At 42.1% G+C, this 24,215-nt stretch overlaps 1 protein-coding gene across 3 annotated transcripts; it reads left to right on the top strand.

Moving 5' to 3' along the window:
* The first annotated feature begins 303 nt into the window (after positions 1–303).
* Positions 304–24,160, top strand: LOC119386872 (F-box/LRR-repeat protein 4). Of its 3 annotated transcripts, XM_037654141.2 has the most exons (15): positions 304–496; positions 684–783; positions 4,637–4,742; positions 7,952–8,044; positions 8,734–8,932; positions 9,328–9,398; positions 11,098–11,167; positions 12,154–12,263; positions 13,961–14,070; positions 16,860–16,995; positions 18,751–18,843; positions 19,445–19,552; positions 20,916–20,996; positions 22,517–22,621; positions 23,818–24,160. In XM_037654141.2, the coding sequence occupies exons 1-15, from the start codon at positions 341–343 to the stop codon at positions 23,954–23,956; spliced, it is 1,677 nt and encodes a 558-aa protein (XP_037510069.1). In that variant the 5' UTR covers positions 304–340; the 3' UTR covers positions 23,957–24,160. The 3 variants fall into 3 exon arrangements, with proteins under 3 accessions (XP_037510069.1, XP_049269228.1, XP_049269229.1); XM_049413271.1 differs by lacking the exon at positions 23,818–24,160 and having other exon boundaries at positions 22,517–22,625; XM_049413272.1 differs by lacking the exon at positions 304–496 and having other exon boundaries at positions 719–787.
* Positions 24,161–24,215: the final 55 nt, after the last annotated feature.

The raw sequence follows: 24,215 nt of genomic DNA, 5'->3' as shown, positions 1-24,215 counted from the left end.
GTGTTCTCGTTAACAGGTTGAGTGAACGCCTGCTGCGTACTACGTAGTTTCGGTTTCCATGAACTACTACTAGTTAAGTGATGTTTACGTTCTATTTGCGCCGGAAAAGAAGCATTCTCTACGTTTCATTGCTGGATTTCGGAAGGTAGCAATAACTTTTAGCGGTTCGCAACACTTTGCGTGCGCGTGTTTTGTAGCGAGCCTATCGTGCGTACGTATCGTCGTATCGTCATCGACACCGTCACAGCTGTCCTGTCCCGACTAGTCCCGACATTGGTAGATTGAACAGTAGTAGATTGGTAGTCGTTGACAATCTTATTCTCAGCGTTGCAAGATATAAATGGATGATGATGAAATATGCCAAGATGTGAGAGAAGTCACTGATTACAGTTCTCAGTATGGAAGTTACAACAGCATATCGTACGTGGCATTAAACGTGATCGGAGCGCCCGAGGTGTTTCCGGAGTACGGAGACTACTCCGAGACGTTTTCGGCGGTACGTTTCCCAGCCTTGTTCTGTCATTATTTACGGTGTATGGGTATTCCCATGTGAATGTGTTTGAGTTTCAATGAAATCGGTACTGAAACTTCAATTCTCGTCTCTTAAAACCGCGCTGCGCAAGCGTAGGCAGCGGTCACTTAGTGGAGAGTTTGTGACTGAAATGCGGCATTGATTTTCACAGCGCACTTACGGACCGTGGTGGCATCTGCACTCCATATCTGACAGGAACTTTATTACCATTCTGCCGAAAGAAAGACACGTCAAGAGCCAAGATTATGTTGGCAAGTATTATCACCTAAACCTTCTCGTGTTGTGATTGGTGGTCATGGTCACTTTCGATCGCGATCGGGCCCGATCTTGATCGCTGTTGGCTGCCTCGTGCAGTCTGTGGAAGGAGCCCAATCGGGATCGAGAAATTCGATCGCGATCGAAAGTGCACCGTGCGGCACAGGTAATCCCACATACTTTCTGGTGTGTTGGTTTCCGATATCGGTATGGGAAAAATGCTGTTTAATTTTTCTCAAATAAACGCAACTTTTCTCCAGCTGTGACAGTCAGTATTGCATGCGTTTTTCGTATCTTCTTTTGTGGTCATGAATGTGTCGGTGATGTTGCACTTGCCAAAAGCCTTCTAACAACGCATTTGAGCAGTTGGGAAAAAAAATTCTTGTTTAGACAGATTTATTTATTCTTGCTCCACTCATATAAATAGTAAGTGGTACATCTACACGACTGGTGTCAAGTCATCAAACAGGAGAACTATTCAATGAAATCTGCGTAGAGTGATGCTTTGAATAAGGCAATCAAATTGAATTAGACCGTCTGTTGCAGCCACGTGCTATATAGTGCTGTCGGTAATGTCATAAAATGCAGGCCTGTGTGGATATTTATAAAAGACCAACTTAAGGTCTCTATGATTGATCTGCACCACTCTGAACTGTTTCTCGTTGGGGCGGGAAAAGTCAAGAAATAGTGTAGCTCCACTTCAGCGACACAAGCACACCTGAAACAAATTACAAGGTGCCGACCCCGTGCAGGAGGCGCTATTTTGTCTGCTCAATGTGCACTGTCCGCATCAGTTCGAAAGGTGGCAAACTGCACGTACGGTCAGTTTATGAGGTGCAAACGCATCCTACGTTGCATGGACATGGCAGATGCATGTGAGTGGGGTTCAAACAATGCCTGCTCCCTTGTACTGTGTCATCTGCTCTGCTGCTGCTTCACACCCACTATCAGTCTTCGGCTGAAAGGGCAACATGTTTTTTGCTTACTTACTTATGGAAATAAACTTCAAGCTTGAAACCCGTCTGCTTGCACCAAGCTAGCACTACAATAGGGAAGGTGCAGGAAAATCGTGGACTAGCTCTGCACCTGTCCTACACGTTATAAAACAAACTGTGTGGTTCAGAGCACGCTGTTGAAACAAATGACACGGTGCAGCATCTCACGAACTGGTTCAGGTGGTCCACGTGAATCGAACCAACCTACAGCTACACTTAGCCAGGCGCAGTAGCTTATGTTTCACACTTTTATCTGCTACCACTTTTAAGGATTTGAAAACTGTTTTAAAATGTGTGCACGTAATTTTGCATAATAATGCAACAAATCATTTAGGTGTAGGCCGTAGCAGGTGAGTAAGCAAGACGAAACACCAAAATGAGGCATGAAAATGGAATTATGCCATTTATAAATACTGAAATCATGCATCAATTTTTTTAAAGCTTGACAACACATGGCACGTTTAAAGGAGCACTGACACAAAATTTTTGAAGGCGAGATATTTGTGTGAACACACATGCATCATCTCCTGATTATCAATGGCTAATATATAGCTTAGAACATCAATCAAGTTTCAAATCAATTTTAAAGTGCATGTTGCGTGGCTTCATGTGAAACGCCCCACCTCACGGCATCGACACCAACTTGGCTTTAGCGTGAACAACCACCAGCAACCTTGCATCACCAGCTTGTGTTGGCTGCCATGATCCCTGCTAGCGCTCTCTTCTAGCAAACCTTTTCAACGGAAAGAGGGGGGCGCAGGACTACAAGGGCTGACGTCCTTGATTCTGCGGTGCACTTTTGGGGCGACCATGCATATTTACATCCCAGAGGGGATTATAGCAGCACCAGGAAGCCTTGGTCGAAAAAGAAAAATCATGAATTGTCCTAACTAATGTCATGTCCGAGGGACTCAGTCATCGGCACCTTTCTGTCTCCACTTTCCAAAATAATGCCCCGTGAAAGATGTGTGGTTGACAGAAGCTGGCACTGATTGAGCCAATTATGGCAAATTAGTTCTGAGGAGGCCCACTAGATGGAGGAAGGTTCATGAAATTGATAATTGTCATCAAACTGTTTTGTAGCATGAACCTTTCTCTGCCTTGCAGGCTGCCGCATAGCTAATTTGCCATTCATTGTCACTGTACTTCAAGGTGTCGATTAATTCACCCTTGCGCTGCAATAGGCAAGCCTCCTGGTAAGCTCGAATGGTAGAGCAGCAGCCTCAGAAAGCCATCAATCTTGGGTTTGAATCTCAGACCAGGGCAGATCTTTTCCTAAACTAGGAAGTTTTCTTTCTCAGGAACCCATACAAATTTCCTCTCTAGCTCTGTGCTATGACCTACGAAACACAAAACCTCAATAAAACGTCTTTAAAACATTTAAAACCTCTATAAACCATTTTATAGAAATGTCGTGTTTCGTGGGGAAATGGTTGGGATACTTCTTTTCTGTATGATAACTTATTAGTGCTGTAAAGGAGGCATGCCTTGGAATGCTTTTTGTATCAGCATGGCGTTTTGAAAAGGAGTGAAAGAATGCTGGATGTGGTTACTGAACCCTCATATTCAAACTCATAGCTGTATTCATTCTAAAAAGAGACAGGGCGTGCAAACACGGACACAAGAAAGAGGTCAGGGGCCTCTTTCTTGTGTCCGTGTTTGAACGCCCTGTCTCTTTTTAGAATGAATACGTACCAACTAGCTCAGCTCTCTGTTATTCTAAGCTTCATAGCTGTAATGCTGAATGGGGATGTAGTAACATCTGTAGTGCACTCCCTTCTTAAAGGGTACAGGCAAGGGCATAAAGGGAATGAATCATTTAGGGGTGCTCGGTAGCTAGGGCACTACATTGCACAGGCCATTAGAGCAGTGGTTCTCCAGTTGTAGTCCACAGCCTTTGGTGCTCCTTGAGAGGGTTCCAAATAAGGTATGCAGCAACTGCTACTATTAGTGCGCCATTAGAACATCTTCCTTAAAACCTTTGCTGTTTGACAACAAATGGAAAGCAGGAATTACCCAAGTAGGGTTGTTGGTGAACCAAAATTGGGGCCTAACATCTATGCTGTAAAGCTTGATGTCAGCATCCTGAATCACTGCACGTGAAGCCACTTTACGCAAATTGTAGGCTCTGAATGACATGTAGTGTGCTAAAGGTTTGTGATAGGACAGGATATGAAGAGCTTGATGTCTTTCTCTTCATGATTTTGGGCAACAAAAACAAAAGCACTAATTAGGAGCCCCCAATGACTTGAGATGTGAGTACGTTGAGCAGTCCAGTGAGCCATTCAGTATGTAGAAGAGCGTGGCCACCACCACCTGTAACGAGTTGCCTGTTGCGAAGCATGAAGTTTCTTTTCTTCACAGACATTTCTCATCAGCTCTCACATGTTCCTTTTGACATTGCACAGCAATGTACATTGACATGTGCATTTTTAAAGAACTATTGGGTGACTAACTCAGTAATATGGTGTAGTGATATATTCCATAGGTAACTGATGTACGGTCATCATTTATCATGCTTTGATATGGAGTGTGCTAGTTTTGTATTGTTTTGTTCAGTGCGATGCTATTCAGATTAGTCGCATTTGATGAAATATAAAAAGCACTACTCAAAGAGGGGGAGTGGAGGCAGTACCACCGTTGACTTTATTAGTCATTGTGTGAGGCTCTCCTTTGTTTAGACAAGCTTGGTAGAATCATTTTCTCATCTCTATATGAGAATATATCATGCACATGAGCTTGGTCATTGAAATGCCTCTCAAGTTTCACTGCTGCTGTTGCACGTTGGCTCTATGCATTGAGGACGATTAGAGCGAGTGAGTGAAAGGATGCTGTGTCTGCATATCTCTGGCAGAGCTTCAGTACGAACATCACGTGTATCCAGCCACAGTCACCGTCTTTGAGACTTACAATCCTGGGAGTGTTGTGAGAATTCTGGCCTTCGATCGCCTCAAGAACAGGTTGGTGTGCAAGTGAACTCATGGATTGGTTATTGTTTATGTGTGTGTTGAAGTCCTGTCTGTTAGCCACAGCACAGACAGCACTTGCTGACATGTTAAGAGTAGACAGGCCCGATGTCTTGTTCTTCGTGGCTGTACTTGCTGCATTGCTGTGCACATGTGCAACTTCAGAAATGAGTGGTAGGGCTAACTAGAGGTGTAACAGAGCATATCTAGTGTTCAGTTTGCTGTCTATTATTTCTGTATTGCCGCGACGTCTATGGTTACTACTGTGTGTATATTGCCTTCTTCTTCTTTTCTTGGAGGCACTGTTGTTATCACACCCCGTGAAGGAGGTGCAGTCACCAGGCTGATTCCAGTGACTGATATATCAGTCCCCCGAGATGCCCCACAACAGCGCGGACAACTAAGAGTAGGTCCTTTAATGTGCCAGCGAATGCCAGTTGGGGTCCAAAAACTCAGTCAGAACCCAGACTTGACAGAACCCCCCAAAAAAGTATATTCTTAATTCGGGCAGTTACAAACATTTCATATTGTACATGCACACTTGGCTGGTCGCATAGCAATGAATCTCAGATGGGTTTTGACAAGTCTAAGGAACAAGCATCGCCTAGCGCTAGACATACAGGCACGTGCATTAGAGAATGGTCAAGAACTCTGATCAGAGTTGCCAGATGCTACTGAGCTAACAAGCGAATAATCATCAAAAAATAAGCCCAAAAAAAGCGGCGCGACTTTTGCGAAGAAGCCCAAAAGAAGCGAAAACTTAATGGATTTTGCCATTCTTGGAAATATTTTTAATTATAAAACAAAATGCCACTCAAATATGAAGGAGAGTTGAAAAAATCACCTAGTCATACTGTACAGCGAAAATGTGTGCAATTATGACCGAAAGCATGTGGTTACCTTTTAACATTGTCTCCAGGGTATTCTCCATCTGGTTGAGTGCACGTTTGCCAGTGCATGATTAACGTTACTTGATTTCCCCAATGTATGTTTGTCTTCAACACTCAGCTTCTCAAAGTAATGGACAAACACGCTATTGGTGAACGTGATGATCACTAAAATAGCTATATTTGCTGCAAAAGTGCAAATAAGCCCAAAAGACATGACAAGCGACTGGAAAATTCTACAAGCGACTCGGCGAAAAAAAAAAGCCCAAATCCGCTTATTATAAGTGGAACTGGCAACTCTGACTCGATTGTCCTTTCATATTCACCAGTGATCAGTGCACGACATAACGTTGAAGTATTTCTCAAAGGCATTTGTTGACTGCAGTGCTGAGACAGGGATTCCCTCCCACGGTCGGGCTGGTTACATGGCTATTCTCGCCACTGCTGCCTGAATGAAGCCCAGCATCTGAACCGGACTCCGGGCTCCATTGCATGCGTCCTATATTACGGCACTGAGCACCTATGATATAAGATGCCTTGAATGACAGCGACTACATATCGTAGTGCTTTCAAGTGCTGTCAAGCACACGCACGAAGCTGAAGAACCTCCCCACTTAATCATAACCGTAGCGCAGGTGGCATTCTAAGATTTCGTTTTCAGCTCACTTCAGCGTTCCCTAAGTAGACGACGCAGCAGCTGTGACAACGTGATCCTCCATAGCACGTCACGCAGATGGTGTCGCCAGCTTTTCCACTGGTGGGCCTTGCCTCCCATTAATTTGTCATCCATTAGTTCCTCAAGGGTTTTTTATGAAGCACAGCATTTTACAGCTGGTAGGTTTCAGTCATTTCGGACTTGGAGGAAGTGCTTTAGACAGGGTAAGTGAAATAGTACGTAACAGGCCACCACTATTGAGCCACATCTACTGAGCCAGGAATTGCTTATCTGAGCATGCCGAACAGCGAGGCTGTTAGTGGCATAAACTAAAGCATTGGTTGTAAGAATAACTAGTTACATTTAAATGCTTTCCCAGAAATGTAGTTGATTACACGTAGTTAATTACGTGTTATTCCTTATGTACAAGTTCGCTAACAATGTAGCATCATACCCAGTAGGCACAAGCGTATAAAAAGGCAGGTAGCATGCCACAGCTGGAGTTTGCCCAAGGCACCTCATGGTCACACACTGCTTGTTTGTGTAGCCATAGTTGCTGTGGCGTCTTGGCTGCTGGGTCCAAAGCATAAGACCAGGCACGCGTGTGGCGCCCTACAATAGTTCACTCTGGGACTGAAGTTTCACATTTGGCAAAAGAAAGATTGCATTTGCTATCAACAGGAGATATAGTAGACTCTCGTTAAATGGAACCTGAGGGGACCAGGAAAATGTGTTCCGTTTAACAGGGGTTCCATTCTTTGGGAGAGCAATGGAGGTACAGAATCCAAGTATGAAACCAATCATATTAGAGGCACTTGTTACACTTAAGCAGCAGTTTCATTTAAGAGATTTTCGTTTACTGAGAGTCTACTCTATATGCCAGCTTGTGATGATTGCTTGCACTCACTTGCCATTGATTTGTCCGCATGCTTAAGCTACCCGCTCGTGTTTTCGTGTCAAGTCTCACATTGACAGGAGATGGGAAATACCAAGCATGGCAGAGGGTTAGGTGGAGCGACAAAATTAAGAATTTCCAGTCATAATGCAGAACCAGCTCGCGCAAGGTAGGGAAATTGGAGTTCATTGGGAGAGGCCTTCGTCCTGCCGTGGACATTAAATAGGCTGATAATAATGATGATGATGACTACAGCGCTTCAAGAGAACTTCATCTGGGCCTAGTTGAGTGTTTACTTACTAACGTATTTACCTCAAAATTTATGAACGGGAGACAGACAAGCGAGCCTTCAACCAAAAGCCATTGTTCCAGCGGTTTCAGGCTGCGTTTGACTTTTTGGGCTGTGTTTGTCTTGTCTGGACATTTACCACTAAAGATGCGAACGCACAAAGAAGGAAAACGAAATGACAGCCACACCATCATGCGTGTTCTTTGCCCGTCCGTGTGTGTAGGTGTGTGTCCAGCTGCAAGTATGTCTGTTAGCATCCACTAAATAAGCTGTCCTTTTATACACTTGAAGCAGTGGTGAGAGGATGGGGGCAGTGTCAACTACAGATGTTTGTCAAGACGGTTGCAACGCTTCTTTCGTAGCCATGTTAGTCGTCTACATTACTACTGGAGCAAAACCAGCCAAGCTGGTTTCGTTCTACCTGTAAAATCCACATTCATGGTTTTTTGGTTTTTTTTCCCCCATCTCATTTACCAGATGGAAGGAGTTGTGGGTGGGAAAGCCCACAAAAGGTGCTGAGGCTTGTGCCTGGCCAAGACCATTGCCATCTGAGAACACGTTTGTTACGAGGTCAGCTTGTTTTTTTAATTCATACTGTAAAATCCCGAGCAAGCGCCCCTCCTACGTTGAAGGATAATCCGACAAAGTTTGGAGGGGGGGGCCCTTGCTCGGTCATGAATCAAAATTGAAGATTGTGGTGGAAGAGCCAGTAAGAATAAAGAATGCACACCCATGCTTCTAATGAAATGCTTTATTGAATATGCATGCATTCACTGTTTTCATTCGCTCTCGTTGGGCGAATAAAAACAGTGAATAGAACAGCAAAAATGGTGGGAGGGGAGAAGGGGGCGCATATTTGAAATTGCCTGAAGAAGGCAGGGGAGCGCTTGCTCAGGATTTTGCGGTAGTCTCCTGGGGGAATCCTGGAACTGTGTTTTTAGAGGTTCTTTCTCTTAGATCGTATTCGTTCCATATCACCCCTCATACTAGGTGGACAATGTAGGCAATAATTGTGCATGGCATTCTGCTGGACAAAGAGAATGAAATGCGGAAGCAGTCATAAAATGTGGTTATTGCAAATTTTCTAGCTCTGTTTGAATGACATCTGAAATGCATTGTCTAAACTGTAGCCAACTGAGGCTGTTTCTGTGTACTGTGCTCCTTCTTATGTTTGTCTTGTCACCTGTTATACAAGTATGACTGTGGCGTTAACGAGACTACGGTTATGTTTATGAAGTCATGTTTCCGTATCGGTTCAGGGTTCTGCGACTTGAGTTCCACCATGCTCACCTCGACTACCACGCACAAATCGACGCGGTGCTGCTTGCGGGATCCTTTAGAAGGCCGGTGCCTCCAGATTCTGAAAGTGATGAACCGAGCAGCACAGCGGTCGCACCACAATCAAGTTGCAAAGAAGAAGCATTTCTCCCATCACACGCTGGATTCCATTCACTGCCGGTTAGTAGCCACTCTGTATGTCATCTCTGTACATCATAACACATTTCTAATAAAAGGCCACGTCTTCAGGCAATTCACTGTGCAAGTTAAATTGAAACCAAATTTTTGGATTTAACATCCTAAAGCAACTCGGACACAAGGGGGAAGGAAAGTTGGGAGGTATGGGCTTGATTTCAGCTTGCATGCCCAAGCCATGATAATTTTTTTATCCACATGACCCGCAGTCTTTTGCTCACATATCCACGCCGGTTGAATAGCACAATTTTTTTGTTATCTGTGTTCATTCCTAACAATGTCTAACATTGTTTCGCAGGTTTCTGTTTTCTTTTTCTCGCACCTTTCATATTGACAGCAGACTAAGATGCCTTATTGATCTTAATTTATTTCTATTTCAGCATGAACTCCTGACTCAAATTTTTCACTATCTCGATCTTCTGTCGATATGTAGGCTATCTGGCACCTGTAAGTAAGTATTTCATTCTTGTTTTCTGCGCAAGTCAAGCTCACACATATTGAACTTGAAGGTATTCAAGAAGCATTTTGATATATCGTTAATTCATAATACATCATATGTCCATCTGAAGCTTATCGAGATACTCCACACACCTAGGACACAAATCGCGGGAATTGGGGATTTGCAGATTAGTTGCTCTAAAGCTGAGTTGCTCTAAAGCTGTGTTACACATTTTCGTTTGAATCTTATTTTGGAACACTCATATTAATGTGATAGTGTTAAAGAGCTTGTTTTGTAGAAATTCCAGTGTCGCCATCGTTGCTTGTGAGTGAAAAATCGGCGGTGTCTATGAGTGAAAAATGCGATAGATGCAAATAAATAAATAATGAAAAGGCTCAGTTCGGATAAGAATTGAACCCAGGAAATCTGCATGGCAAGCAGGTATTCTACCACGGAGCCATGCCAGTGCTTGAAACTGCTTTGTAAAAAACGCTATAAGGATGTCGTGTATAATCAGAATATTTCAATCTGTGGCGACTGTGAAGTCGTACACACAACCCAAGCTGCAAACAGTGGGAGGTGAGCGCTACAGTAGTACGTGTTTGTGCGCTGCGTTTTGATCCACATGCGTGCACTCTGCGCATATGCGCCACAGCTCAACATGTTCCACTAGTTGCCGCGAAGGCAGTGCTCTTCTTAGCATCAACTCCTTTTACCGTGTAATCGGCACAGAATAGAGTGGAGATGGATGATAATATACGTACTCTTAATTCTGAGCACTAATTATTATGTGTATAAAAGCATCAGACTGTGTGCCACAAACAGAACAACTCCATAGTGCAGCATCAAGGCTCTTCCACTAGGCTAGACGTCATACCACTTGCTTGTGACTTTTAAACACAATTTAAGATATAATTCTACTCAAATTGCAAAAAGGATGCTTGAATCTGTCACTGTTATTCACAATCTTCTCATTTCTACCAGGATCTAAGCACACGTTCTGGCCATTTATTGGTCCCTTTAAAGCAAGCATGCATAGTATAGTGCTATCCTTTTGTATGAGATTTTCAAGGGGACATTACAACTGTTTGATATTGTGAATAATTCTATATATCATTATGAAATATATCAGCCTGCATCAACTGTATGTCACTTTTACTTTGCTGGATTCTGCCCCCATATTCACTCCAGTGAACGCCAGACTTGGAAAACAGGCTCTAGCTTTGACTTTTTTTTTTCTGCGATCTTCAGCTGATTCTTATTGTGAGCCCAAGCTATATTACCTCTGTCCACAAAACATCCAAACACTGCATGGTGATGAAGCTCAACATCTGTAGGATGCACTCTTTCTTATTGTGCTCTTGGTAACAGTATGTTGTTGGAATTGTAAACTTCTCATTCAAGTTATTCTTTGATAGCAAACTGTATAACATAAGTGTACAATCTTAAAGCTGTGCTAATTTTTTCTATACAAAATGGAACTCTTCGTTTTAGGATCACTTTGCAGTGGAAATTTATCCAGCATAGAAATAGAGATCCACTGTGCTCGGGTGTGAGGTCGACAATTGCGTGTTGAGGGATAAACATAGTGCATTCATGAATTTTCCGAGATTGTGCAACGGTTGATCTCATGATCATGTTCAGTTTAGTTTTATCATCAACTCTGGCTTACCATATCTTTGCTCACATATGGGTTGCTTTTTTCCTCTAGGCTGTTTTGGAAAGTGTGCTACGATCATATATTTTACCGATGCCTGGACCTTCAACCATACTGGGAAAAGGTGGTTGTGAAACGCATTCATTTTGTTGTCTCTTATCTGTGGAGCGCTGAGAAGATTGCAAACTCATCGTGTATAGTAAGGTAGTTACAAAAGATAAAGAAAACATTACTGATCAGGTGATCAGGATATCGGTTGTCATTCCAACTTAAAATCATTTCTTCAGCAGGCGGTGTCATACGATAATTTCAACTGCCTTGGGGAGTTGATGGTGATAATTGTGGTAACGAATTTTCAAACAGAAAACTTTATCTACTGTCATCATCTGTTTTGAAATGCGGGGTAGGTTTCATGGTCAGTAATCGGGTGTTAATCACCTGTCACTGTACATTAAGTGGAGTACCACCTTTGTCTCACTGGCCGTTCTTCCATTTATGTGACTGCATATTGTCGTAATGGCCTTAAGCCTGTCAAAATAGTTCCTGTGACATTGCATGGTGTGTTGTCATTTAATATTACATTTCTCTCCAGCTGGCAAACTCTGCCTTCATGAAATTCTTAGAGGATCTCCTGTCAGTCACTTGCTTTTGTGGATGTATACCACGTTCCAGTGTATATATATGAAATGTAACAATAGGCATGCTATGCTCCACCATGTCTAAGCTTGTCTTTGTGCATCTTAGTTCTTGAAGACATTGGCAGGATGCCATGTGCCCCTGTACGTATTGTCCATGCTGTACCGTCCATACTACCATACTGTACTACCATATTGTACTGTCCATCCATACTGTCCATACTACCTCACATTTACACGACATAATGTACATTACATTATGTCATGCAAATGGGAGCTGGTTCTTCAAAGCGGTTGATAGAAAATTCAGCCCCATTACACTGCTTTGTGGATGCTACCATAATCTACTTGTCTTGACTTGAGGATTGACTTGGTGTCTCCACAAGTGGCACCCACAGTAAAGTGCTATGAGAAACGTAAGATAATGAAAAATTATGTGACTCTCTCATCTGCTTGTTGTTTCTTCCTTCAAAAGATTGATGACAATGCTCTAGAGGCCCTTCAAAAGCGATGTGTGACATTAGAGAAGCTCAACCTCTCGTGGTGTGGTGCTGGTGGATATCTCTCTGCAGAAGCCTTTGTGAGGTCAGCATCATCGTGCTAACCGTCATACATTTGACACAGTTTGAGCGCACTGCTAAACCTTTGAATTATGTCATATTGGGATGGGTTGAAAGCATGATTACTGCAATCGAGTTCCACCGTACATGTTCCCAGCATGCTATTTATTACAGCACACTAATTGACTCTTGAATCAATCTTCCTGACTCTTTTACTCATTCTGTAGCCTTTAGTTGCATCACTGTTATCATTATGACAGAAAAGAGTAAAGGAAACTGATAGGCTCAATTTTTTTAATGTAAAGCATTCTATGGGGAAGTAAGATGAGGTTTCATGCAAAGTTTTTGGGTTAGTCTCAAGAAAAGCATTTTCCAAGCTAAAATTTAGAATGAAATCCTCTAGAAATATAAAGTGGGACAAAAGAACTATAACTTAAAGCTACAGTTAAGATGAAATGTACACTAGAACATATTAACTTTTAAATAAGTTTATAGTTTGTGCAAAGCATAAGTACTTATATGCACAGTACATGCACTGGCAAATGTTGGCTGCCTGCTGTGATAACACTCTGATAAAATAATATGTTTGTGCTACTGTGCCTCTGATTCACTCCATTAAAAGGTTGTGTCATGCTTCTTTCTTCTTAATTTTCTGGATCATCAAAACACTGCTTTCACATTATATTTAAGTTCTGTTCTGTGTCAGTTGATGCATTTTCTATTAGTTTTGAAATGTTTCGTATCATGCACATGTACATTGTTTCCCCATCTGAGGACAAATAAACTGTGCGCATTTGTATGTACATCACTAATGCTTGTTGATGAGTGTCTGTACAGCTTTAAAGTATCTTCTAATGATGGTTGTTTAGTTTGATAAATATCATGAGTGCAATAGAGACAGCCGGAACTACTTCTAGCTTAGGACCTGTTTTTATATGCCGAGTGAAGGAAGATCGCTTTCATGTGCAATTTCTGTTTTTGATTGCAAATGGAATGAATGCATCAAACAAAATTACTTGCCTTCACTACATTGACCTTGCAGTGACGTACAATGATCTCTGAGTTCTTGGCATTCGCAATGAACCTCAGCTTTTGGCATTCAGACTTCTGGTCAAAGGTAAAGGAAGACTCCGTCTAAATACAAAAAGCTAAAAAATAAAACGCGTTTCAGCTCCGTAATTGTGAACAATTAAGGCCCTCAATTGTGAACAAGGTATGGAGTTGTGAATAAGGCCTCCCGCATAGGAGCCGAAACGTCTTCTATTTTTAAGTTCTTTTTCTATTTGGTCAGCGTCTTGCTTTACCTTTGGCCATGAGCATTCCTGCCCAGATGAGTTTTTGTTGAACTCTTTATTTCATTCAGCTTTCTCACATTTAAAATGAAACAGAGACCTGAAAATGTGGTGTGCATTCTTTGTGAGAAAAATTTGCAGTTCTTTCTGTAAATACTTCATTTAATATAAACGCTCTGTTTTCCTGTAGTTACTTTCATTGAGATAAAATTTTGGTTTGATTAGTCAAAGAAACGGTGCAGTTTCAGTGAGTGTTGCAGTGTCGATTCTAGCAAGTGTGTTAAAGAGCTGTTATTGATCATTTTATTCATCTGTAGCAAGTATCAAGTTTCTTCTTATGCTATAGCTTGGAGACAGGTGTGTCACTCTTTAGGGCTGTGCTTGTCGTCAACAGTTTTTTTTTTTTCTTTGCTGGCTGCTCCCTGTTTAGTTTCATGGAACTGAGGGGAGAGCTTCTGCAGTGCCTCTGCCTGTCTTCCTGCCCATTTGTTGATAACGAATGTCTGAAGGTCATTGCAGATTACTGTCCAAACCTCACAGGTAAGCCATATGGACCAGCCTAGTCTTGTTGGCAAGCTACAATACTCACTTTGTCATTGTATAGGCCTCTCCCTATACTTTTGTATGCGAGTGCAGCAGAGTGCACATGCAGTCACTTCTACAGTACTGTTGAGTGGAGGCCATGTGTGTGGGTATGTTCTGGAGCATAGTGCGTGCACATTAGTGGGGAGTCTGAAGGTGCCCATCAGAAAAAGAAAGCTCACATGCCCTGATTGCAGAATTTATTTCCAATGAAACATGGATTCCATCTTATAGACTATTTTACAGCATTTGCAGTGTTATATTGTATACAGAAGCGAAGCCAAGCACTTCCCTAGAGAGAGAGAGAAATGTAATTCGGAAAGGCAGGGAGGTTAACCAGAAAACAAATATCTGGTTTGCTACCCTGCACTGGCAAAGGGGTAAGGGGAGACAGAAAAGTAAGGAAGAGAGGAATGGGATAGGGAGGGAGGGAAGCAGAAACACACACACACGCACACACACAGGAGTGTCACAATCGAGCACTGTGTAACCCACTAGGACGCCCACCTAAAAGGACGCTAAAGGCAAACACATATGTGTCACGTCAGCGTGGATTGTTGAAAGTGTTCCAGGAACCTTGTAATGTTTGCTTCGTGCCCGGGAAATGCTTAGTTTGAATGAAAATTGTTTTGATGGTCTGCACACCATTAGCGCACTTCAAACTGCGCGTCTCGAAAAGTTCATGTGCCATAGGACTTGCCTTGGCTGACCTTTACTGCCGGATGGCTGGCACTGCGATTTCTTGCATGATAGCGAAACTACCACTGAGACGTGTCTGCGCCAGCAGATCACAGCCTGGTGAAATCGAAACTTTTGGACCACCAGAGTAGTGCTTAGAAGTTCTTTTTCCCATGAATCAAACAGAAATGCAGAAGCTGCATTTTTATTCCATTTTCTGATGCACTGCCTTGCTCATTTTTTGTCATGGGTAGTTTGAGTGCTAGTGATTATTTGTACTGAGGACGTTCTACGTCATCGGGCTCTTGCTGCAGAATGTCTCACTGGTGGCGCAAATTGTGTCCTACATTTACCTTATTTTCTTGGTTACTAAAGTGCTTCTTTGCATAATATTGACATTTTAGACATTCTAAAGCATTGACATTTCACTATAGCAGGAATTGTCGTTTGCCTTTCATGTACTTTCATTAAACCAACCAATGTACAAGTTTCCCGCTTGTGATACCATTTACACATTTTATTTAAAACATTTTCAGGGCTCTTCATTGTCATTTAAATGGAGATATATGCCGCATATGAGCTTCCGTGTGCTGTGTGCAAAATGATGAAAGAGACAAGGCCAAATTGTAATAAAAGTTACAAGACTTCTCAAATGGTTGGCTTCAGCAACACTTCTTCTTGTTCAGCAACTTCTCATCACTTCTGCCCCCACCTCCCTTGAATTCCCGTTTTGTTTGGATTGACCACAGTCATATTACACATGACCTGTATACATATCACTGTGAGATATGGAATTATGCGAGCCTAATTTGAACTAGGCGTCTGTTGAACATTACTAGTAACTTTCAGAGCATGCAAAGTATAGTATTTTGCTGAAGTGCTGCAGGAAGGTACATTGAACAAGGTAATTGGCTACTTGTGGGGGAAAAAATTATGATTGCGTGCCACAATTAACTTTTTACTCTTTAGCCTTTCTTCCAGACCCCTGTAAGTTTCGAAAAATTAACAGCAGCATAATTGTTTACTGCCGGCATGCAGATTTCATCATAGGTGTTGATTGGTTGAAAATCACACACTGAACAAAAATCAGGCTGAAATAGGTATGTCTCTCTGTAGCTGCAAAAAGTAGTTCTGGTTAATTAGGATTGTTTAGCATAACTTTTATGGTTGCTTTTTTTTGTGTCTGTAGCGGCTATGCTCCTTCGTTTTCACAAGAAATGTTGTGATAAGCAAGACATATGTTTAATTAATTTTAATGCAGTTGCTTCTGTAAAACAATGCATACATGTGTGTATATTGCCCATAAACTTGCGTTCATGTGTCTAACTCTGTATTCATGGGCAGACATGACTAAACCACAGTGCAATTTTTAAAAGCAAATACACTCAAACCTCGTTATAACAAACACGGATATAACGAATTATTGGTTATAACGAAGTAAATGAAGAATGGTCCTGTCATAGCTACAGTGTTACAAATAAACGTTTATAACGAATTTGCGGATATAAGGAAGTTAATTTTGTGGCAGATGTGACTTTGTTATAATGAGGTTTGAGTGTAGGACTTCTTCGGCTAGCATGACGGATTCTATAGGGCTCGATGATTGACCTTTTGGCGTGACGTTACACGCAGACACATGCACCAGCATGAGCGACATCGGCACAGTGCATATCTACACCGGACAAACATGAATAAAAATTTTCGAAATGTTCTGGCGGCGGGATTTGAAGCGTGGCACTCTAGTACTGAAGCCCAGTGCTCTAACCACTCTGCCACAGGCGTGTGCCTCATCAGTCGGAATAGCACACCTTCAAGATTGTCTTGCATGCAGGCATGCATGTTCAAACATTTAATTAGTGTGTTTTTCTTAACGCTGATGGTTTCCTCAAGCATTGCCTTTATGCAGACCAGCATGTTGAGACACTTGATGTGTCTTTATAACGCCGACGGAAGTGTCGTCGAGTTAGTTGTCGAGTCGCTTGGCGATGATGACGGACACCAGTGAAGTTCTGCTGTAATTTTTGCACTTATTTCTTTCGCCTCACCCCTTTTTTTATTCCTCTCCACAGAACTGGAACTGAAAGGATGTTGCAACCCCCTCCTAAATAGGCTTGGGTTCCTTCAAATATCTCACCTGTCAAAGCTAGTTTGGCTGGACCTGTGTAGGACTGAAATCGAGATGTTCTCCCTTATCTCAATCATCAGGTAAGCTTTGGAACCACTTATTAACGCTGTGTTGTCCTCTGAGGCTTGTTACGCTTGCTTCATAGGAAAGAATTGATATAATCAAGGCTTATCTACACAAACTAGCTGTAATGCACTCATGGTCATCTTTCAGCTATGGTCACAAATATCAATTATAGTTCAAATAATTCTGATTAGAGTGTTGGGAGTTTGCCAAAGCCTCCGCATATCTGGAGACTAGACTCAATATTTTCAAAACTTGCAGACAGCAGCATGTCAATTGTGTTTAGGTGCCTTTGCAATGAATTTACTTATTTAGATCCCAAACAACTATGGAGCATGTTATCCTTTCGTGTATTCTACAATTAATACTTAAATCAGGCATACTCTAATCAGGGGCTTTAATCAGGGGTTTGTCTGTTAGAGAAACTCTGTGCAATTTGAATAATGACTTGTGGCCAGGCATTTCATTAGCTCAAAATAGGCAGCGAGTTGAAATTTTTATACACTTTGCCACTTACTTGTACAGCTGCATTTGCTCACACAATGCTAGGTGTCTGAAAGTAATCTTTGTTTTCTCCAAATAATCATAAAATTCCTTTTACTATGGAAAACGGACCAGCATGGGAGAACTGACACCATTGCTTTAATTAGCATGTGCTTAACACATTCAGGCATGCATTGAATATGACCAGGTGTTAAAAATAAACTGGAAGATTCCATTGAAATGTATACCACATTCAGATGTGGTTAAATGCTGTTAAATATAATTAGCGGTCATTTTTTGAAGATTAGCAGCACAGCAGATCGTTTCAAGCACCTCTGCAGGCTACAGTCAGATGTCTACATTACATACGTTAATGAACAAAAGGGGCATTTTTTAAGGAGTCACTTCTTCGTTAGACGCAATGTTAGTCAGAGCTAACAGACAACCAGGCCAAGGAAAGTATAGGGGATGTTATTTGTAGTAATTATGATGTATATCTGAAGAAATTAAAGTGAACAAAAAGACACTTTGCCGCCGGCAGGGACTGCACCTGCAACCTTCGAATAACACATCTAATGCTTTACCAATTGAGCTACAGCGGCGGTCATCCCGCAGTCCACTTCAAAAATGAGCCCTTAAAAAATTCCCCCTTCATTCATTCATAGCAAGGGTCTCGTTCTGGCAGACTCAATGCCTTCTGGTAGTATGCGAGCGATTATTCGTCGGCTGCCAATTCGTAAAAAGATCACGTACTACGTGACACCTACGAGCCAGGAGAAGTGTTCCACACTCGCCGTCATGGCTACGAGCGGCGCTGACTAACACTCCCAGGTTTAAACGCACAGATGCACCCAATAAAGTGTACGTTGGGACGACCGCCGCTGAACTCAATGGATAGGGCATCGGACGCATTTTTTGAAGTCTGCAGGTTCGGTCCCTGCCGGCAGCGAGTTGTCTTTTCGTCCACTTTAATTTCTTCACGTTTATATCATAATTATACCACAAATAAGATCACCTATACATTTCTTGGCTTGATTTTCTGTTGGTTCTACTCTACATGCGTTAAAATATTCAGAGGTTAGTAATCGTCATACTGTGAACTGCCTTGCTTACTGCATCGATTTTACGAGAAGATCACGCCGCAATTTCGCCTTCACGACGTACAACACCATTGTCGTTGGTCGTCTTGAACTTTTGAAGCGGTCATTGAGATGAGTAAAACTCTTGATGATTGTGCAAGGCCCAAGTGGGTAACTGGCATGACGAATGAAAGCGTGCTTACATTGCAGGAATTGCAATAAGCTCAAACACTTGTCCTTAGGCAGCTGTCCTGTTGTGAACAACTACGACGACATTGCCCTGGAGATCAGCACCTATCTGGGGTCAGTGGCTTCATAGTTATATAGCTATTTATTTGCGCAGCTTTTTGAGGCTCTCAGTATAGCTAGAACACATAGAACAATCCTATTGCACATATGTATATCTAAGACATATCAAATGTAGTAAAAAAGTGTGTCACTGTTACTTTCCTGAAGGTAGAAATGTGCAGCTCCTGAAGTGTTAAATGCATTGAAACAAAAAAAAAAAGCAGAGAAAGGTCGATGGCCTTAATTTTCTCCTCACTGCAAGACAGTATTGTTGCTAGGAGGGATATGTGCCAGAGGCACAAGTTCAGCATAGTAAAGAGCATGCTTAGGATGCTCAGTAATGCGGACATGAGTACAGATATTCAGCATATCACAGCTTGCCCTTCTTTTATTGTGAGGCATGTGCAGTGAGTTTCAATGAAGAGTTAATTTGGCTAGAGAGTGCCTACTTTGGAGAAGAAAGAGTGTGCACTGTTGGAGTGTGCATTTGAATTGTGCTGTTTTACCTAAGGCACTCGAGCTGCCACGACATGTTGCCTTTAAGGTGTTTGGATACATATTTCCTCTCCTCGCATACTTCAACTCTGAAGTGAAGTGTAATCTTGCACTTTTTTAGAAACCTCAGAAGCCTAGACCTTTATCGTGCAAGAACTCTGTCATCCGTTGGTGCCAATCTGTTTGCCCGATCCTGTCCGCTTCTAGTCAGCCTCGACCTAGGCTGGTGGTGAGTGCTTGTTTCAGTCTGTGTGCATAACATGGTTAGTACTTTAACACATCAGAAGGTTGAGCTAGTCGGTGTAGATTCATCATGAAAAGGTTAACAACACAATCACGAGGGCATGATTTACATGACACACATATCATGATATTCTTGTCATGGGCTGTCACTAATGTTCCTCATACACTTGCATCATGCCATGGAAATTTCGGTATATATCAAGTTAAAGAAATTACCTGGACAGCCCAAATACACAGGCGGCTAGACAGATGGATAGATGAGTGGACCGACGGATGGATGAAGTCAGTGTGTAATGCATTTGCCACTTTGCAAATTGCCATTCTGTCATTTTCCACTTTGGGCGAATTTAGTGAGTCTCAGAAAGTGGGTCCTACCTTGATTTGCTCAAGAAAGGGGCAGCTCTGAGGGCTAGCCTAACGAGTCTGACACAACGATGGTTAATGTGTCTGGCTCTAATGAAGCAGGCAGCAGTATATTAAATGGCATCTGCTATTTTGACGAGAACTTGTGGCCAGTGGCTTCACCAGGAGTGAAAGGGGAGTAGATGATGAAATAGCAAAGAATTATTCATCTAACAAGTGAAAAGGTACCAGGCGCCCTTCACTGAGTGGAACAGTGGCCTACAGAAAACAGAAGAATGGAAACATTGAACAGTGTTTTCATTTTTTTTGGACAGAAAAGCGCACACTCCTGTTTTTCTGCCTGTAATTACAAAATAAACTTGGAAATAGGCACCTTCGATGTAGTGTTTTGCTTAATTGGGAGTTGTGTAAGGCAATCATTAATTTAAGTATTTCAGAAATAAAAAATGTTAAATTATTCGCTAGCTACAGAACAAACTCTATGCTGAAGGAAGCCATGAAAGCAAAATTGTGATTTGTTGATTGAAGTAAGTTAGCGGGGGAAAAAGCCTGACTGTGTTTTCAAATGAAAGCCATTTAAGTAGACTCAATTCTAATTGCCCGAATTCTTGCTTGCTGTGTCCTGTTGTTGCTGTGGTTGAGCGATTTCCATGTCCACTCAAACACAGATGTCTAACTGGCATTTAGACAGTTCCAACTGGTGAATTGCCATAGCGTGTCCATGCATGAGTAAGCTTCTCGAGTTGATTGTTAGATATTTGTGTTGTGTGACTGAACGTTGAGACCCATCTAGGTTTCTTTCTTTCTTTTTGTTTTTTCCCCTCCCATTCGGTCCACAGTTCCGTTCAGTGAGAGACCTTGGCTAGGCAGAAGATATTACTTTGAACAAACCCATAGCAGGCTTATTGAAATATATTTTCTCCCTCTCTCCTGTGCTCTCTCAAAATATGTGTTCTGCAAACTTATCTCTATCATTGTCCTGCCAGCACCAGCATTGAGACAGGATCCATCCAGGAACTTGCAAGAGGCTGCCCACATTTGAAGAGACTGCTGCTGACTGCTGTTCGGTATGTGATTTCATGCTGTTTACACTGCTGTAAAGACTATTAAAAATGATGCATTGTATGTTTGTCTGTGATCTGAAGCTGAACTACAGCTTTTCGCATTAAGGTCGCAACATGGCAGCCCAGTAGCTGAATGACCTCATTGGCAAATGACGGACACAAATGCCGTGACCTTCAATCAGATTCAAAGACAATACGCGTAATATATTATCACAGTCACAGACAAATGACATTGAACCAAGTTATGGCTATGATGCTTGACATAAAGTGACAAGTTTCCACTAGTATCACCACTACCCGTCAAGCCGGCACAGTTGAGGTCATCTACAATGAGCAGATGTTTTTAAATATGTCGGCTGCAAGACAGCCTTGAAACTTCAATGTGTCCAGCATGCAGTAAAAAGGAAAATGCTGAGCTTAATCATGGTGCCTATTCCATAGATCTTTCAACATCAGGCTGTGTACTTAGGCCGTTAGTGTTCCAGTTATTTTGCAGGTTCTACAACAAAGTTACATCTTTTTGTTAAAGGTGCCCCGCAACACCTTGTGAGCCTGATCATAAAATGCTGCCGCTCAGTAGTCGAGGCTCCCATGAACGTGTGTGCAGTATGTTATAGGCACTGCACGCGGCAAGGAATTTGCAGTTACGTTTCAAAGACAGCTAGAAATCGCTTGCTCGTCTCTTGGCAAACTACTGTATCGACGAGTCAGGCTACATCATCGGAGAGGATGACATAGCCATTGGCTGATTTGAGCATCCTTGTGCAACATATTTACTGCAGCCGCCATGAGATGCTGCCACGTATTGGTGCTGCGCTCTCTGATGTGCTAGAATTGCACAGTAGGGACAGTAACGCGCTCGTGATAACACCAAAGTGAGATGATGCATTCAAAGAAGAAAAGAAGAGAAAGTTCTGAAGGTCATGATGTGCGCTGGTGTAACTCCTCGCCCTTTGTAATCCCCTGCTCCTGTGTAGCTTGCTGCGCTCATTGGGACAAAAGGATTGAGAAAGCGCTTGAAGTGTGCGACTAATCCATGCGATTCTGCACGTACTTGACGAATTTGAACGTTTTTTTTTTCGGCAGTAGATTTTTGAGGCAATAAACTTCGACACTGAGGTCATTCGATGATTACTTGTGTTGCAGGACTTGTCTTAGCAGATGATGTGTTCTTTTGCAATTTCCAGAGCTTGTGCTGCTTACCTGTTCTGTGGATTTACAGCAGTGAGCATTAGTACTGATTATTTAGATGCCTATGCAATGAACATCGAAAAGTAAATTGTAGTGTCAGAATATCGACTAATTAAACCAGCAGTGATGGTAGATGCTATGAATGAGTGCCCAAAATTGACATTTGATTAATAAAAAGCGTGCAAAAAAATGTGGAACAAGATGAAAAAAGATACAGAGCGCTTGTCCTGTAGCTTTTCTTTGTCTTGTCCCACGTTTTTTTCACGCTCTTTTTATTAATGATGTATGACTAACTCGCCCAGCAGTCTATTCAACATTTGACTCATTTCCAGCGTCCTTTGCGACACGGACTTGTATGCTATTGCAACATATTGTCACGACCTCGAACACCTGGACATTCTGGGATCTGCAGAGGCAAGCTCATCTGGAGTCATTCAGTGAGTGTTCTCGATTTTTATTTTTCTTGCAGGTGTGTTAGTGCGTGTTTGTGCTCGGTGCAGCCACCACTGCGGGAGGGAGGCTTTGTTTCTGTAGTTATTCAGCTGCACGGAATTGAATTTTCCATGTGATATCTACAAGACTTCAGCCTCTCACACTGCTCGATTGCAGAGCCAGGTGCACAGGCGCACCGAGAGTGGCGAGCGATTCACAGCTGTGAACTTTGATTTTAAGCGATGCTGCAATGTTCTTTTCTTATGTTGTAAACCAGATTATGTGTCTACGCTTTGCTGAAGCGAGCACACGAGTGAAACATAATTTCTGAGCACACAACAGGGGTGCAGAGCGCAGTAGGTTGCGGGAACCTCCACTGCATTTCTGCCTTTAATATTGTGGTTTGCATTGAATGGTGACTGCCTAATTGAATTTTGTAGATGTTGCGACTGATAAGTGGCCCCAGCATGTGCGTGTACTCAGCAATACTGTTGCCCAAGTTTGCTAGACAAAGGTTATAATAGCAGATCAACTCTGAAAGGAAGAGGTTTGCACAAAGTTTGCAGGCGCTTTAAACGTGTAGAGATATAGCATGAAGTTGCATATACTGTAGCATTGAGAATAGGCCGTTCGAGAAAAATAAGTTGTGTCGAGTGTTTGTTTTCAGAGCTTTCTTTTTCCACGCATGATTTTCCAGTGGAACTGGTTGCAGAACAACATTGTTACATTGTTACAAAATTGTTAGGCTTTCTCTGACGGTCATGTGCAGTGCGTACAGGTTCAGGTTAAATGATTCAGCTTGACTGATAATTTTGATCAACATTTTCGTTGTCTTCCTTCATTATGGGTCAAGAATTTAGTATAGCTGATAACCTTTAGTTTGTGCATGTATGTTTTGAGAACAGCATTTTGTTTCTATATATTTTGTAGGTTTTACTTCAGTTGTTCACAACTCGCCCGCTGTCCTTGTTATATTACCGACTTGTCAAATTTGTCCTCTGTGCAGCATATCAGAATAAAGTTTCATGTATAATCTGATGCGCATATTTTTCGTAATGTACTGCTCTACAATAATGCCTTTGGGATAAATGTGGAATCACTGAATGAATGAATAAATAGAGAACAGTCTTACCTCGTTAGTTTGCTGACTTGGTGGAGAGGTGCATACTGGGTAATCTATTGCTACCACTTCTGCTTGCAGGGTGCTGAACGAGTGCAAGCAACTGAAGATTCTCGACGTGTCCTTCTGCTTTAGAATCAGCCTCGACATTGTGCAAGAGTGGAAGAGGCTGTACCCCAAGGTGCAAATCAAGAGGAGTATCTCGGACCCTTTTAGATGACACGCCGTTCCCTATAAGCAAATAATTTACTGTATATAAATCGAATTCAGGAATTTCTCTCAAGCCCCAACTATCGAAAGCTGGGTGAAAATTTGTGTATATATAGTTTGTTTCTGTAAAATGGACTATGTTATGTAAGAAATGTGAAGTTGTTGTGTGTGCTGTGTTTACTTGATGTAATAAAGTGCAGCAATGCCCCATCAACCAACCATCCAAGCTTCCTGTTTTTCTACGAGTGTTCTTGTCAGATCATTTAAAT

This window comes from Rhipicephalus sanguineus, chromosome 3 (genome assembly GCF_013339695.2).
Source record: "Rhipicephalus sanguineus isolate Rsan-2018 chromosome 3, BIME_Rsan_1.4, whole genome shotgun sequence".
NCBI classification, from domain to species: domain Eukaryota; kingdom Metazoa; phylum Arthropoda; class Arachnida; order Ixodida; family Ixodidae; genus Rhipicephalus; species Rhipicephalus sanguineus.
The sequence above is the reverse complement of the archived record's forward strand: the minus strand, read 5'-3'. Positions and strand labels throughout refer to the sequence as shown.